Here is a 17,739-nt window from a genome sequence, read left to right as displayed (position 1 = left end):
GGTCCCAATTGTTTGTGAACGAAAAAATTTCCCAAAAGAAAATGAAAAGGGGGAAAAAGGAAAATCCAAAAAATTAAAAGAACGGGCGGGAAAGGGTAAAAAAGGATGGCGCCATTTTAATTTTGACTTTGGAGGGAAAAGGCTCGAAATATGAAGGGGGAAAAGGGTAAAATTGGTATTTTGTTGAATTTAAAGGGTTTAACGGAAAAAAAGGAAAACCGGTTTTTATTGTTTCGATTTTTTTTAAAAGTTTTATATTTTTTAAAAATTGGGAAACAAAAACAGAACTTGATATTTTCAGGTTTTTTTGCAAAAACTATACAAAAAAACCCAAGCCAAAAGGGCCCAAGGGCGTCGCGGGGAGGGTTGCCTTTTATGGATTTTTCCCAGGGGTTTTAAATATTTTTAAAAACCTTTGTACTATAATATGGTTTAAACGTGAAACTTTTTTAAAGTTTCAAAAGTTTTTAAAATATGGGTGTAGGTTTCCCCGCTTTTGATGTCAAAATGTTGCCAAATTTGATTTTTTAACAAAATAAATTAAAAGTTTTTAAAAAGAAAAGGGCCAGAATTTTTTTAATGGGAATTTTTTTCGGGGAAATTGGCTGTGAAATGATTTTATTTCCCAAAAGTGTAAACTGACTTGATTTGTGATACCCCCGACCCCCCTTGTGGCCCCATAGAAAAAATTGAACCCCTCGGTTATGACTGTTAGAGTTGAAAGCCCAGGGGTTTCGTTAGTAAATGGTAAAATAGTGATTTTACGGCAAATGCACGTTTTTTTTCTACCCGGGGCATAAAACCAAAAAAATTTTATTAACAAAAAAGTTTTTTTCCTGAAAGTTTTTCCCCCTGTGCAATTTTTGATCTTTTTGTTTTCACCCTATTTTTTAAATTTTAATTGTAGGAAAAGAAAAGTGAAAAACAGGGGAAAAAATGAAAATTTTTTTAAATGTAGGCCCCCCCCGAAAAAGGATATTTTCCGACAAAATTTTTAAAAAATTTTAAAAATAAAACGAATTTTTTTAAATGTTTTTTAATGATTTTCCGGAATTGACTTTTTTTTGGGTTTTCCCCAAGTAAAAAATTTTGCAAAAACCGTTTTTTTAAAAATTATAGTATAAAAATAATCATTTATTGAAAAATGTATTTTTAAAAAAAGGAGTGGTTTTAATGATTTTTTTACAAAAAAAATTTGTATATAAGAAATTAAAAAATTTTTTAAAAAAAAAAGTTTTTAAATAAAAAGCTTTTGTTTTTTTATAAGCTAAATTAAGAATTTTGGTTAGAAAAGATTTTTAAAATTTAAAAAAGGTTTTAAAAAAAATGGGGCTTCCCGTTTTAAGCAAAAGTTTTTTTGGGAAAAGTTTTTAAAATGAAAAATTAAAAAATTAAATTTTCCATTAGTTTGTTTTTTTAAAGTATTTTTCAGAATTGGGAAAGGGTATTCCAAGCAAGAAAACAGGGTTTCCCGGTTTTTTCCCCGGAAACAATGATTTTGAAATTTTAAAGGGTTTTGGATATTTTTTAGTAAGGTATTCTGAAATAAAATTTTTTGGAAGAAACCCAAATTTTAAAAAACAAAAAAATCATGTATTGTTTTCCCTTTTTAAATGAATTTTTATAAATGTATTGATTTTTTTTCCCCTCGATTTTGGGGATAGGTTTTTTAATTAGGGTATTTGGGGGTTTTTCCCCAGATAAGGTTTGGTTAAAAATCCCCCTTAAAAAAAGGGAAAAAAATGATGTTAATAATTATGGGGAAATTGAATTTAAAGTTGTCCTATCAAAAATCATTTTTTTTTTTTTTTTTTTAAAAAAAAAAATTTTAATAAAATACGGTGAAAAAAACCATGTTTTCAAAAGCCCCTTTTTTGGGATTTAAAAAAGGGTTGATGTTTTATTTTTTCTTATGAAGTTTTTAAAAAAAAAAATAAAAATAAAGTTTTGTATTTTTTTTTTGTGACTTTAAAAAGGTTTCGTTTGTAAATAAAAAACCCCTTTGGGTTTAAAATTAAAAATTTTGGGGGTTTAAAGGGGTTTTTTTACGCCTAAAAAAAAGAAAATTTTAAAAGAAAGTAAAATCGTGTGAAAGGTTTTAAATGTTTTTATGAATCTTTTAATTATGCGTTATACCCAAAGGGGAAAGGGAAATTTTCCCCGTTTTCCCCTTTTTAAATGCGGGAATTATTTTTCGGGTATAATAGTTTTGATTTAAAAACGATATTTTTTTGTTTTTTCTTTTCCCTGATAATTGGCTTTTTAAAAACCCAATAAATAAAATGGGTTTTGCTTTATTGAATAAATTTTTTGAAAAAAATGGAGCTTAAAAAGAAAAAATTTGAAAAAAACCAAATTTTTTTTAAGGCGGGGGGTAAAAAACAATAAATTATTTTTTAAAAGGGGAACTTTAATTTTTGGGGAAGTTTCCAAATTATTGGAAAAATTTTTATTAAAACCTGATATTTTTGTTTAGTAAAGGGAAAATTTATTTAAAAATCAAAAAAAAAAAGTTTTTTTTTTTAAAATTTTCCCTTGTTTTAAACGAAATGCGATTTCTAGTAATTTAGTATGGTGATAAAAAAATTTTTAATAATTTCCTCTATATTGATTTAAAAAAGATATTTGATCCATTTGGTTTTATTTAGTAGTATTTGAAATTGTTTTTTTTATGTTCGATCAAAAACTGCAGTAAAAATAAGGGGTTCGTTTTGTTAAAACAAAAAGCCCCTTATTTTATTTAATTTTTTCTTTCCCTTTGGGGGTCCCCAAAATTGGGGCCGAGGGCTCTTTAAATTAAAAGAAGGGTGCCCTAAAAAAAAAAGAAATTTGGGCAAAGAATAAAATTTTTTTTAAAAAAGGGGGAAACGGGATAAAAACCTGTTATTGGAATGGAAAAGAATATTAAAAGGGGGGAACACCAAAAGGTATTTTTAAAATTGGGGTTTAAAACCCCAACTAAAAAATGGTCGAATAAAAAAAGACCACAAACATACACACACAACAATTGAAGGGGTCAGTGCAAGATGGTACCTAACGTTATTTAACATTATTTTGAGAAAAGGGTCATTTTATGAAATTTTAGTTTTAATTGAAATATTTTAAAATTAATTCACTAATAAGTAATGTTATTAATAAAAAGAAACATTTGAAACCAAAGTTGTATGTTTTTACCACATTTTTAACCATTTTATTGAAAGAAAAGTTATTTTATAAAATGTGCTTATGCAAAAAACGTTCTAAATCCTATGGAGTTAGGACCTTTAGTTAACTTTTAAAACAATGCATAAAGTATTTGAGCTTAAAATTTTACATATCTTTCAACTTTTCAATTAACTAAAAGGTTATCAATACCCCTAATGCATTTTTCAACATTTAATATTAAGCTTAAAAAACTTAAGGCGTATCAAACAATTCATCAATTGTATAAATTGTATTTGTTACACATCCTTTAGTTGATAAATTGATGAATATTTGATTGATTAACTAATTGATTAATTTGACTGGCTACGGAACAAAAACAAATGAGTTTTAAACATATATTCTCATAGAAAGAAACAAAACTTTAGCATTCAAGCCAGTTCAAATATAAAAGAAACCTATCTTACGATAAAAGTTTTGTTTTAATAATTCAGAATATAATTGCATGTATTTCAAAAATATTGTGTGAAGGAACTGTAACAAACGTATTTTCACTAGCGACTACATTTAAATAACCTAATTACAAATATTATAAAAGATGCACCAGCTTTAGCTGTATAGTTTCAATATCTCAGAAATGGTCTCGAAAAAATCAAAACAAAAGCTACCAGAACATGCCTTTGTCGCTAAAATGTAAAATATTTAATACAATTAACATTAACTACCTAAATCATCCTAAATGCTCAAATTTAAACATTTCCTCTTAAACAATAAATTTTTTGGTGATATACATGTATAGAAAAACTCTAAACAATATTTTTAAGACTTAAATGTCTTCATGCAAAATTTTAAAAAGTGATGATATTATGGTATATGTGCAATATTATGTTGTGCTAAACGAATCTCAAGTATCGAAAATGTAACATTTTTTTATCAATTATGAGCTTACCGTTTATACCAATTCTTCCCAAGTCCTCCTTTGAAATACCGCTGATAAATGACGTTTTCTCATATCCATTTTCTTTAAATTTCTGTGCTTCGTTAGGCTGAAAGAATTCCAGGACAAGAGCAATTGCATATGTTTCAATTTAATACCCAATTATCTATCATGTACAAAGTTTATTACGTTTTGGTTAGCATGAGCAGACATACCGACATTTTATATATTTTTGGGTTCATTTTATTAGACCATCTAACTTTTTTCTGCGCTGTTGCAAGACATTATGCCCTCTGGTTAATGAAATCACGAGGACTCTCTGGTATTATCTTAAACATATCAAATATAAAACAATACCTGCGTTTGATTTAAATTTATTTTAAACTGACGGTACACACAGGAAAACGTTAAGATAAAATGGATAAAACTTAAGTCAAAACCAATACAATCAATAATTCATCACCGTAAGCATGTAACAAATAATGGAAGCATGTAAAAAAATAATGGTATCGATTACAAAATATTCCATCTATATATTGATACAATTACTAGTTCAAAGTACCCTATCTTGTGAAAATTCAAATCTTTGTGTTAAATGACTAGAGCTTTGTATAGAATCGCCGGTTCGTGGAAAATCGATACTATGTATAGAACTATCGGTCTTTGCAGAATCACTGGTTTCTGTTGAATCACCAGTTTGCTTAGAATCACCAGTCTGTGCAGAAATGCCAGTCTGTGTAGAATTACCAGTTTGTGCATAATTTCCGGCTTGTGCGGACTTGCTGTAAAGAAATATTCATGAAATTGAACTGTTTCAATATGCTATACTAATTCCAATTTAATTCCATCACATTTGCATGTATAAATCCAATCTGCAACCAAAGACTTTTTCAAATTATTAATTTAAATATATTGCTTTGTTCATATAGAATAATAATGTATAGCTGGTGATTTGCAGCTGAAAAACAGAACAATTCTTTCACGAAAATATAATGAATAAATATGCATGCTACAATGTATTTACTTTTGAAATTGTTATTTTATCTAAAAGACTATATGTTAAGAAAAATGTGTGACATTTCAAATATGTTAAAGGTACAAATTAAAAATTTTATAACAGATGTCAATTAATGATGATGTAACCGGAATATTAAATGCGTCTTTTCCTCTTTGTCCAATCATTTGTGCTAATATTTAGGTCTATAAAGCTGTCTGTACTTATTAGGTTGTAAAACCTCATGGCTGGTATTTAATGTCCAGGTGATGATTGTTGTTATAAATTCAATGTTGCTATTTTACATTATTTTGTATTGAAATCTAATCGGCCATTTTGTTATTTAAGAAACAAAGATGTTGCTATTCTGTTGGTCAGTGTAAAATGAATCCGATTTGGAAATTTAGTAAAGATAGAAAAAATGAACAGTTAGATTTTGGATTTCCAAGAGATGACATTGTGGCTTTTCACTAGATATAATTGCTACTGTTTTGAATATCTATTTGTTACTTCTGTAACTCATTCATTGTGTCTATATTTAGGAACAATAGAAAACGTTCTATTAATAGTTGATGTTTAAAATAGTCTCAAGGCAACATTGAACTGGGCTTTCCTTGTGACGAGTCTATAAACAAGAGTTGTCACAGGAGACATTAAATACAGGACGCAGCAAGGAAGACAAAGCTATGAAAGAAAAATCAATTATGTATAATTATGTATTAAGTTATAGCGAACAAATAACATTTGTTAACATAAATCCCAAGTTCAAGGGGGAATAATTCTGGAAATAGTCAAGCTAGAGTTATGAACCTTGTCACACAACATGTGGTTAATGATAAGAAATATATATTTGAAGTTTGAAGTAGATACCTTAAAATGTAAAGAAGTTATAATATTTGCTGAAGAAAATCCTAAGTCTATAGAGAGATTATCTGAAATTATTGCTTCAATAGTTATGAACCTTGTCACATAAGACGTAATTGATGATAAGGAATAAGTATTTGAAGTTTGAGGTTAAATATACTTTTAAAACTAAAGAAGTTAAAGTAAAAAATAATTTCTTTCAAGTAAACAAATCTAAGTTTATAGGGAGATAATGCTTGCAATATTGGTGCAACAGTTATGAACATTGTCATATAACATGGAGTTAATGATAAAGAACATATATTTGGAGTATGAAGTTGGTCCCTTAAGAAATAAATAAGTAACAGTAAAAAAGAAAACTTTTAAGAACAAATCTAAGTTCAAGGATCGATAAATCTAAAAATCCTGATGCTAGTGTTATGAACCTTGTCGTGAAAAATATGGTTGATGATAAGGAACACATATTTGAAGTATGAAGTTGATCTCTTAAGAAATAAATAAGTAGCAGTAAAAAATGATATTTTTTAATGACAATTCTAAGTTGAAGGAGAGATAAATCTGAAAATATTTGTGCTAAGATGTGGTTGGTGATAAGGAATATATTTGAAGTATTAAGTTGATCCTTTAAGAAATAAAGAAGTAACATTAAAAGATAGTATTTTTAAGGAAAATTTTAAGTTTAAGGGCAAATTAATCTAAAAATATTGATGCTAGAGTTATTAACCTTGTCATACAAGAAGTGGTTGATGATAATGAACATATATTTGAGGTATGAAGTTGATCCCCTAAGAAGTATAGAAGTACATGTAACAGTAAAAAAGTATTTTTAAGGAAAATTCTAGGTTCATATAGTTGATACCTTAAGAAATGAAAAAGTTATAGTGAAAACTATTTTACTGCACCAAAACTGTAATCTGAAATCTGGACGCCGACGCCGGCTCTCCATATACTTCTTATTGTGGAGCTAAAAATGCTTTAGAACCTCCTTTAAGCATTTCTTCTTGTGATTTGTTACGGTGAAATCGTTTATTTAGTATAAACGTAATAATTATAAAATTTTCTTCTGTGATTATTACGATTTTTATCACTTTAATTTTCTCCCTTTCAATAACTTTCGCGATCTCAAATCTTTTTCGTATTTTCCTAATTCATTTCACATTTACGATTAAATCAATTCTAATTATTTTCCTTTGTCTCTCATTAATACTTACAAACATATAAAATTGAAAGCCGATCGTAAACATTCTCGAAATGATATGCCATACGAGTCTTCTCTAGTTCCTGTCAAAGATAAAATGAAACATAATTACTTTACTACGTGTTCAGTGTACATTGATTTAACTCTTTCTAGATTGCGTACAAGACTACTAAGCAAGTGAATTAAGCATGAATCAATTATATTGCCTTAAACCTATATACATAATTTTAAAACATTGACTTTGAATTACATCACAAACATTGTTAAGAAATAGAAATACCCCATGAAGTGTCGGTAATATTGCAGATACTGTAGATCATCAATATCAAATAACCAGTCGGCAATCCAAGCAGGTAAATAATGCCGTAAAATATAGCCCAAAACTCAGTTAAATGTAACAAAGCAGTAACGAAAAATATAATTGCCATTCCTATCAAATACACACTTGTTGAAGACATCTTCATATTTTCACTGATAACTGAAATATGCATAAAAATAATAAATAAGCTACAATTGGCATTCACAACCTGAAGTAATGTTCATTTAACTTAGGATACGATGCCTGCTTTTTAAATTTGTCTTTTGACGTCTTATCTGTGATATGCAGGCTTCATAACCTCTGATCCCCTTTCGGAATTCCATTTTATTAAGTTCCGCCCATTGTTTTCTTGTTTAGGGCACACGTTTTTATTACTTGGGGACCATATGCCGCTTTAATGGAATGGATCTTACGTGTCACATTAAAGGTTCAACGATTACCGCCATATAAACACATCTGCGGATGTTTCAAAATTAATAATTGTACCAGTTCATGTTAAATGGTGAATTCTGCTTAAGCCGGTACTAGGGGGTGTGGACGGTAGTTTGCACTTGACAGTACCGTCCATTAACAGGCTCAATCAAACCGAGCCTGCAACATTTTCAATTTTGCCGTGTTGGGCTTTCTTTAAAGATTCTTATTTTCTCTATTTTATTATGCAAACCCGTGTATTTATTACAGATTCCAGAGACAGCACGTGTATTGCAAACTTGGCATGCGGCCGAGTCATGAAAAACAATAACATATGCTTGAAATTTGTCTAGGTGTTTATGTTGATTTGAAATATTTGATTATCAAAATGTGTTAATGTATATGGCTTACAGGTTTTCATAGCTTCCGCTTTGACAATGTTATGAAAGAAATAAACTGGTCATATTCATATCTTGAGATTCAAAATATACATATTCTGGTCAATTTTTCAACTTTTAATTAGTTAAGTTTGACGGGATTGATTACTTATTCAAAATGTTTTCAAATGTGAAAGAGTGACATACAGTTTTCCTCAGCTCCTGACACGCCGTTTATATCAGTTGAAATACCAACAACTGTACCAACTATTGCTATCCCCATGAAAATTGTATATAAACAACAAAGTAACCTCCCAACCTATAAAACAATGATACTATGTTGTATTAACTAAATACAATTTTGATATTAAGCAAACAATTGGCTTCTTTGAATGAAATACAACGAAACATCAAACATATTGAAACTTCATAAGAAGAAAACCAGAATGGTACATTAGTGATTTCGTTACGATACAAACATCTGCAGTAAAAATTTAAGACTTATTGTTGATAAATATCTAAAGTCGTACCAAAACCTTATTTGAAGATAATATCAAATTCGATCTTATGATCAAGTTTATTTTGAAATTAATTTAGAATTAAAGTAAAACCTGTGTAATGTTTATTTTTCTTTGCAGTAAGACGGACGGGTCGTGGTTATGTAAAGTGAAAGGTCTTAATATATGTTATTATCATTTATTTGAAGAAATCAAAGAATTATTCAAAATTTATATGCAATTTCACAGGCTTATGGAATTCTGCCTTGACTGATTCATATCCAGCGCTATTTTAGAATGCTATAGTCAAGGAAACGAAAGATCATACATAATGTATACCATTAACTGTATCTTTTGCGGGAATAAAATACACACTATTGCATAGCAAATGCATGCAATGATTTGAATTGGTATAGTGACAGTCGATGACCAATCCTTTCCATACTTCAGTCCCCCTTTAAAAGTAAATAATTTATAAATAATAAATCATTATTTGCATAACAATTGGATTTAACATTTTTAAAAGAAATTATTTAAATCTTTAATGATATCTTGAAGCAAGTAATAATTAACAATATATGCTTGTGAAAGCGGTTTATGGATAATACTTAAGACAGGGTTAGGGTTACCCAGATAGTTAGGGTTAACCATGTAATTTATATTGCTGACATTGCAAATTAAGGTAGAACGCGACACTTTGCGAACTTTCGAGTAGCGTCTTGAAAATTGGCATGCAAAAAATTGACCATATTTCTGATTGGATTTCATTGATTTTATTTCAATAGTTTCAGCCAATTTTTATACACATCACGTCAAAGTTGACCTCCAAAGCCCGTTTTTGAACATGACGTCGTTGCGTATCCTTGGCAACTGTTACGGGTATTTCAACGCCATTGGCGGACAAAATATCTTAAATCCTACAGCATTCGACGGAAATTATTTTTTCTTTTAAGCAGATATAAAATTTATTGTTTTACGCCGAAAATAGTTTGAGATATGGAAAGAAAATTGTCAATTTTGTGTAAAGTTTGACGTTCAGTTTAGCCGCAATTTTCGGCTTTAAAGCGGCTTATTAAAAAAATTCCTGAAATAAATTTTTGATTTTTTTCTTTAAACGTCCTTTAAAATGTATACTTAGTCAAAATAACTAAAAAAATTAGGGGGTCAACGACTCAATTGTTTCAATACACGTGATTTTATTTCCCCCACCCCGTGAGTAATTTTGTAACGAAATTCGACGTATGCAGATACGTTTGAGACTTCAAAGTGCGGCAATAATGTTCAGCTTATCAGGAGAATTGTTCTAGAGTTTTACTAATACATATAAAACAACAACAACAATGTTCCATTGCAAATTCTTAAAATTGTACGAAAAACAAATGAATTTTTTCTTGTTTTTAAGCATCATTAATAACTTCATAAGGAATTGTAAACAGACGCATGTAAAGAAAATGACGTCAGGCGTTCAACGGGAACGCGTTCGCTGCGCAAACAAAAATAAATACAGCTGAGAGTAAACATTTGCGGTGTTCCTTTTTATTTGTTTGGGTCGTCAGACCAAACAAATAATGGTAGCGAAATTTCAGAGTCTAATGTTGTTAATTGCAAACGCCGAAAGTAGTCCACTTTTTTGAAGCGGTTACTTCCCTTTATATGTACACTAATGCCGAAACATTCAGGGGAGATCACTGCGTAAAGATGGTCAAAGACAGGCGAATTAATTTTCAAGCAAAATAATTCCCGAATGGTCGAATATTTCTAATATTGTTTTAATTGTATTTTCTGATCGAAATTAAGTAAATACAAAACGGACATTCAATCTCTAACACAGAAGTTCACAACAAACCTAACAACAAGTAGTTCTCAAAACAGTTTAAAACTAGCGATTTAAAAGAAAGAAATATTTTTATTTTGTTACAAGTATCCAACAAATAACAACGCATTCAAAGTTTAAAAATAGCGTTGGCTAATATAATTGTCAATAAATGCACAATCACAAATTACGCGGATGAATATGATTTTATCAATGAAAATACTATTTTTAGCGATGTCGATTTACCGAATACTACACAAACCGAGTAGTGGAATATATAGATTCTACATGTCGGACTGTTTGGGCGAGAAGATTTTCGCTAAATTATTTACTTCAATTTTAAACAACAGGTTTATCCTGAACAAAATACCTCGAAATTAATAAGGATACCAAACCCGAAATGCAATGGAAGTTCTAAATCTAGAATGACTTGATGTTATTCAAATATTATTTTATAACTTCTCCGTGGTGCAGGGGTAACGCGCTCGCTTCAGTGAGAGGTCTGGAGTTCAAATCCAAGTCGAGGAAACTTTTTTTTTAAATTCTTTTTTAAGTGTCTTTGTTAAGGAAGTAGCCATGATATGCAAGGATAAAGTGTAACTGTCGTAAAAAAATGAACATAAATGATTTTTTGATGCATCTCTAGTTATGCAGAATTCCGTATGTTTCAAACTCTGGTGCCTTGCAAAATGAATTATAATACATAAAAATAAACTTATACAGGAAAATGCATACAGATACTCGTATACAGTACGATTAAGATTGCAAAGATCAGAAAATACCACAGAACTTGCATCCCTTTGATTCTTTATAAATATAAACAACAGTTAAAGTCGTTACAAGCCCTAATTTAGAATAATATGGTTTTCTTCAGGCCGTTCACATATAAATTCACCGTGGCTGAAGGGTTTTCGCGCTCGCCTATGAAGCGAGAGGTCTGGAGTTCAAATCCCAGTAAAGGCAACTCATTTTTTTTTCAAATTGTTTAAGTCAAATAAACATTGGATTGCATATCAGTGTTGCAATAAGTCTTATAGCCAATTTACTACAATTAAAACGCTGGAAAGCATTGGTGGCACTATACATATAATCTCACAACCTGCACCTTTCTTACATTCTGAGACCCAAACAAATTCAGCGCCTTCTATGCTTTGATGAATAATATTAATAAACTTGAATCGAGAAATATGCCTTAAGGAACAAAAAGCAACTATATATTTTTATGTAAATTTAGAAATTTACGGAAATTCAATCATAAATTAATACGTAGTCTACAAGAAATTCTGCAAATCTATACATTGTGCATTACACACACTATCAGTGATATACTGTGAGTGATATGGTTTTTATTTCAACTATTAAAAACCAAAACTTGAATTTCAATTGTAATCAAAAACTATTGCAACAATTTGACAGAATTAGCGAAATATTGACATTTAAATAATATATTATATGGTTCATACATGAAACTTAGTCAATTATATTAGCGTGAAGCAAACAGTGATGCTTGAAACGTTAGCTCAGTGGGTGTTGGATTACAGATGTAGCACGTTCGATTCTACAAGTATCTGTAATACATATTCTCTCGTTTTGCTTATTATTTTAGAATATCACAATGTTAAAAATAACGATTAATTGAGGATTCACCGTAAACGCTGTATTAAAAACATAACTATCAAATCGGCCTTTGCAAAAATTCATTATTCACTGTACTGTGTAGCCAAATTTATGGTAGAATTTATTTTTAACAGGAAAATTTTGAAACAGTACTTTAAACATGAATTATAATGAAATGCTGTAAATACACGTCTGCAGATTTTAACGAACCGGCGGCCCTGAGCTAGATACTGCACAAAGGAGTGTTGCGTTGTAAATTTTTATACAAAATACAGATATTTCAATATATATTGTCATTTTTGTTTGTCTGTACATGCTACGGGCACTGTGGAGGATCTGTCGATGTTTCACTAACTATTTAATCAGTATGCAACTGACATGTTAATAAAACCGAGAAATATTACATTTTACTCAAAGTTTTACTATTTAATGTTATTCTGACAAATGTCAGATCAGACTATTATTTCTTTCCTCTTGTAGAAAGTGGGTAATTCTGAAGTACATTTTTATTCACTGTTTTATATACAAAATCTGTATTTACAAGAATAAAAAAAAACAAATTTTGGTAATATCTGATCGTGTAATTTAAAAAAAAAAACGTAATTTAGTAAATACGAACTTCATTCAAAGTTCCCGCATATTACGAGTGTACGGATCACGGTAGATTAGTCATATACAGTACGTATTGCATGATATACGGTCCCGTTCATCAAATTTCACTTATTTTTACCTATACGGAATTCCGTACCCTTAATGGTATCCATATATTTTTTCGCAGTGGTCATAATAGCGTAAAATGCCGTAAAAAGCGGGATTTTTGACACAGGGCGATCGTTTTAATTACATCAAATAACCAAACGCCCCGTGATAGCGTGACTTTTATCTAAAGGGGTGGGGGAAATAAAATCACGTGTACCGAAAAAATTGAGTCGGTGACCCCCTAATTTTTTAAGCTATACATTTTAAAGAACGTTTAAAGAAAAAAATCAAAAATTTATTACAGGAATTTTTTAATAAGCCGCTTTAAAGCCGAAAATTTCGGCTAAACTGAACGTCAAATTTTACACAAAATTGACAATTTTTTTCCATATCTCAAACAATTTTCGGCGTAAAACAATAAATTTTATATCAGCGTAAAGTAAAAAATAATTTCCGACGAATGCTGTAGGATTTAAGATATTTTGTCCGCCAATGACGTTGAAATACCCGTAACAGTTGCCAAGGATACGCAACGACGTCATGTTAAAAAACGGGCTTTGATGGTCAACTTTGACGTGGTGTGTACAAAAATTGGCTGAAACTATTGGAATAAAATCAACGGAATCAAATCAGAAATATGGTCATATTTCTACATGGTAATTTTCAAGACGCTACTCGAAAGTTCGCAAAGTGTCGCGTTCTACCTTAATGAGGACGACAAAGTAAAAAATCTTGGTTTTCGGTAAAAAATCTTTTTACCTACCAGATAATACAAGAATAATGGAGCTTGGTCCAATAACAGTTGAAAACAGCAAAACTATTTGGTAAACCATGAACAGAAATGGAACATGTAATTTATCTGTTTTGCCTGCAAATATATCATCAATTATGAAAATAGTATCATTTGTAAAATAATTATATCTTCCTGATCAATTGCTTTCGAAATCTTATCACAAACATGATAAATGCTAAACCACCCTTACAACATTATCAACTAATTTGAATGGAAACAAATTAACAAACACGTTCATACATTTGCATAATTTTTTTAGAAAGACTGCGTATTCTTAGTAAATGACGGACTTTATTGATAAAATTACTTTTATTTTTTTCTTAAAGATTATAATTTAAGGCATGTATATTAACATAATTGCAAACGGAACAATTACGTTTACCGTTACTCCATTCCTTGATCAAAAGCCATTGATTAGCCATAGTTGAAACAATCCATCGACGTCTTTGTTTGAAATACTCGTCAAATGATTCAGGGCAATGTGTATAATCCTTTGCAGTAGCACAATATTCTATTCTCCACCCTTTCTGTACCTTTAAAGATTTCATGAAGTAAAAAGATCAATGTAACAATGTTTTCATCTTTAAGGGAATTTCAAAATTTCTGATTCTTTATTAAAAGCTATCTTGTTTCGTCCGTTCAACTGATGTCTATTTTTTTTGCTGATATTAGATGGAAAGAGCGTAAGAACTTGTTTACAATGATTACGGTATATCTATATCTTAATACAAAATCCAGTTTTATATAGACTCCGATATGCAAAATCTAGACTCACTAGTACAAATGTTGCTGCAATGAACAATTGAGAAGCTCCGCGCAAAATAATTGCGCTCATTACAGATACCTTACCAAATCATTCCTACACGCATGTCATTTTCTTTTTAGAATAAATAATTTTGTACATTATTCCGGATGTTAAATTTGCATGACTAAACTTACCTATGCACTGCTCATGTGAGAGGGGCCAGATATTAAATTTAAAATAAAAATGCTTTCACTGATGCCTACCTGGTAAGGACAATATGTAAATTAGCCAAAACAAAAAAAAACTTTAATCGACTTTATTTTTCAAAATGTCCATTGCATGTTTCGCGGCAAATGGTATATCATTATATAACAAGAAAAGCATTTATTCAATGTATAGCATCAAAGGGCGTTCAAGCAAGAAATGCAAAAAGTGACGATGAACTTGTAGACATCTGATGACCAGATTTTTCTTTTCAATGGTTAATTAGATTTTACCAGAATTGTATATCATAGATAAATGGGCAGACGGAAGGCATTGTTCATCTTGAACTTTGATAGGCTTGATAGAGATTAGAATATTAAATGTATTTTTTTTTCGAACATACAAAACAGTAGGCAAAACAAACAAAATATGATTTTTATTATTATAATTGTAACAAATGAACAAACAGTATATAAAAATAGTAATAAAAGGGACTAATATAGTAATATTGTATGCTTTTTTTATGTCAAATTTTAAAAAATGTTTCTAGTAATACTTGGGACTTAAGATGCAGTAGTTACATTTCAAGTCCCAGATATATACTGAAAGTAGAACAAACACTGGAATGAAAAATTTGGAATAAATTTCAAAAAGACCAATTTCATGATAATTTTGTTATACGCGTTAACAAAAATAATGGTACATTAAAATCATGAATAAATTTGCAGGGCATGTTGAGATGGCGAAACATTATTTATCAATATAATGGAAGACTGTTACCTGAATTTTAGACAGGAATGAAAAAATTCACTAGAACACACAAAACATCATGTTCATGGGAGTCAATGATATTAAAGCTGGTTGACATTTGTGATAAATAGATAGTTATTGATAATTGATTTATTGAGAGATCAATCTACTATTTTGTTGAATTGCTTCAAATTCCTCGTCTGACCAACCAGTGTGTTTACATTCATTCCTATCAATAAACCTATAACACCTCATATTAAAAGTGCAGACGGATGTTTCTGTTGTTAAAATGTCACAGTACTCGGCGAATCAACATCCCACTCAAACTACCATAAAACCGATTGCCTTCAAACAAAATAGTATTAACTTCTTACAGCAAAACTTCGGGAAATCAGCGTAAAAGAAATGTCAGAAATACAATCAGGGTCTTAAAAAACAAGAAGGTATTAATTTTCCAGAAAGAACCTACGAAAAAGACATTTTTAAAATGATAATACTATGATACAACAATTCGTAAAAATTGCCTTCTTAAATTTTGTTTCGATAAATTTATAACAAGTGCAATTTATTGTTGAATATGTTTTCATTTCATTTCGTTTTCATTTCATTTCCTGCAAAATTCTCCAGTTTTCTATTACCATAGCGCGACACGAATGACCGTTTCGTTTAGTTTCAGACTCGCTAAACTAAAACTACTTCTATAAATAGATTTTGGGACTTGGAAAATGCTAATTCAGGTAATCTATTTATATCTTTCGAATTCATGTACAGCGGCTGAGGCGTGAAATGTGTTCCCGTTCTCATTTATTGATATGACATGCTGCGATTCGCCGAAGGGGAAACCAATATAAGACTTTACATAATGGGAATCTAAAGGAATTATTCGTTTCGACTTTATTTTTAGCTGTAAAGGGTCCATGGACAAAAAATATAGTAAACACAAATAGCTCCGCGCCTATTGGCGCGGAGCAATTAAAATCGGGCCTTAATGTTAGTGAATTCATTTCGAGTAAATTTATTAGAAGTTTCAATGAAAATATCAACAAAACACTAAAAACAATTTAAAATCGATAAAAAGATAACAAATATATATATTTTTATAAAATTCTACAAAGCAAAACCACAATAAGTAAATAAACATCCATAAACAACAAAATTTATAGGCCTAACATCGGCAATAGATTTGAGCAAACATTCTTACCAAAAGCGTACATAACCATCGATCTTCACCCATATTTTTTGTTAAAAATTCCCCTGCTTCTTCAATATCTGTAGCATACAGGTTTAAAACATCATTGAGTGCACTGCATCTATAGACAGTGAAACAGCCAGGTGCACACAGGACTGTACCAAGCACATGCTCCGATACCTAGAGTTTACAATATCAAATTTATATTTTGTTATAAAACATGATAGCCTGTAACGTAAAAGTAATGATATACTTATGAATTATTTTTATGTCTTATATTTTAGGAAAGTTCCCAAGAGATATGATTATGAAAATTATAAGACGAAAAAGCATACTTTTAGTAACCAGTGACCAATTGCATACTCGAACACTTGATACCACACTAGCAATCCACTTCCAAGTGGATGAGTTCTAGCACATACAGCACCGACTTTTTCATCACGTATCATTAAGTCAAGAAGCGCTTCGACACTTTCAGGGGTGAATTTGACATCTGCATCCGTTGTTAAAATGTACGAATTCTCTAATATATGCAACAAGTAAACATAAACAAATGTTATGAAATGTTTTCACCTGAATTTATATCTATATCATGACTTTATAAGACTAGATCTTACTGAAACACCGTGTATTAACTTTTACCAAGTAAGAAATGTTACTTTCATAATCGGCTTTAACAAAGAACTGTTGATCCTATAGTAATGTAAATTGAAAACCTCGTTACTTTGTTCTTTTTGATTATCTGATGTGTACATTTTCAAAAGAAAGGTCCCCGAAGTATGATACAACTCATAAGTAGAAATTGATTATCAATCTTCGACTGCCCTAAATTCGTCCCTGTACTAGAGTCAACATCCTTACTTTATTTTTCAGAAAGTCTAAATAACAAATGTTCCTTTAGGGGGCGTTTAATTCCGATCAAAATAAGCCGAAGCTTTACGTAAAAAAGCCGACCAATTTCCATGGATTATCCGCGTAATTTGCGATTGTGCATTTATTGACACTTCTATAAGCTAAAGCTACTTTTAAACTTTGAGTTCGTTGTAATTAGTTGGATACTTGTAACAAATTTGTTTTCTTTACTTTACATTGCTTGTTTAAAGCTGTTCTGAGAACTACCTGTTGTTAGGTTTGTCGGGAAGCGCTGTTCCTGAGATTGAATGTCAGCAATGTATTTCCTGATCTGCGATC

General features: G+C 30.2%; 1 protein-coding gene across 1 annotated transcript in view; it reads right to left on the bottom strand.

The window, feature by feature from the left end:
* Window positions 1-17,739, bottom strand: part of LOC132721050 (chitin synthase chs-2-like) — a 47,500-nt gene that overhangs the window by 2,260 nt on the left and 27,501 nt on the right. The window contains exons 10-19 of the mRNA XM_060705297.1: window positions 16,884-17,071; window positions 16,561-16,728; window positions 14,043-14,193; window positions 13,631-13,735; window positions 9,078-9,193; window positions 8,449-8,560; window positions 7,415-7,612; window positions 7,148-7,217; window positions 4,641-4,860; window positions 4,091-4,187 (exon numbers count right to left, since the gene is read on the bottom strand). Of these exons, the coding sequence (XP_060561280.1) occupies window positions 4,091-4,187; window positions 4,641-4,860; window positions 7,148-7,217; window positions 7,415-7,612; window positions 8,449-8,560; window positions 9,078-9,193; window positions 13,631-13,735; window positions 14,043-14,193; window positions 16,561-16,728; window positions 16,884-17,071 (1,425 nt within the window). The remainder of the gene's footprint in view (window positions 1-4,090; window positions 4,188-4,640; window positions 4,861-7,147; window positions 7,218-7,414; window positions 7,613-8,448; window positions 8,561-9,077; window positions 9,194-13,630; window positions 13,736-14,042; window positions 14,194-16,560; window positions 16,729-16,883; window positions 17,072-17,739) is intronic.

The sequence above is a fragment of the Ruditapes philippinarum genome, unplaced genomic scaffold (assembly GCF_026571515.1).
Source record: "Ruditapes philippinarum isolate M1 unplaced genomic scaffold, ASM2657151v2 ctg1846_1_1_1_1, whole genome shotgun sequence".
Classification (NCBI taxonomy): Eukaryota; Metazoa; Mollusca; class Bivalvia; order Venerida; family Veneridae; genus Ruditapes; species Ruditapes philippinarum.
The sequence above is the reverse complement of the archived record's forward strand: the minus strand, read 5'-3'. Positions and strand labels throughout refer to the sequence as shown.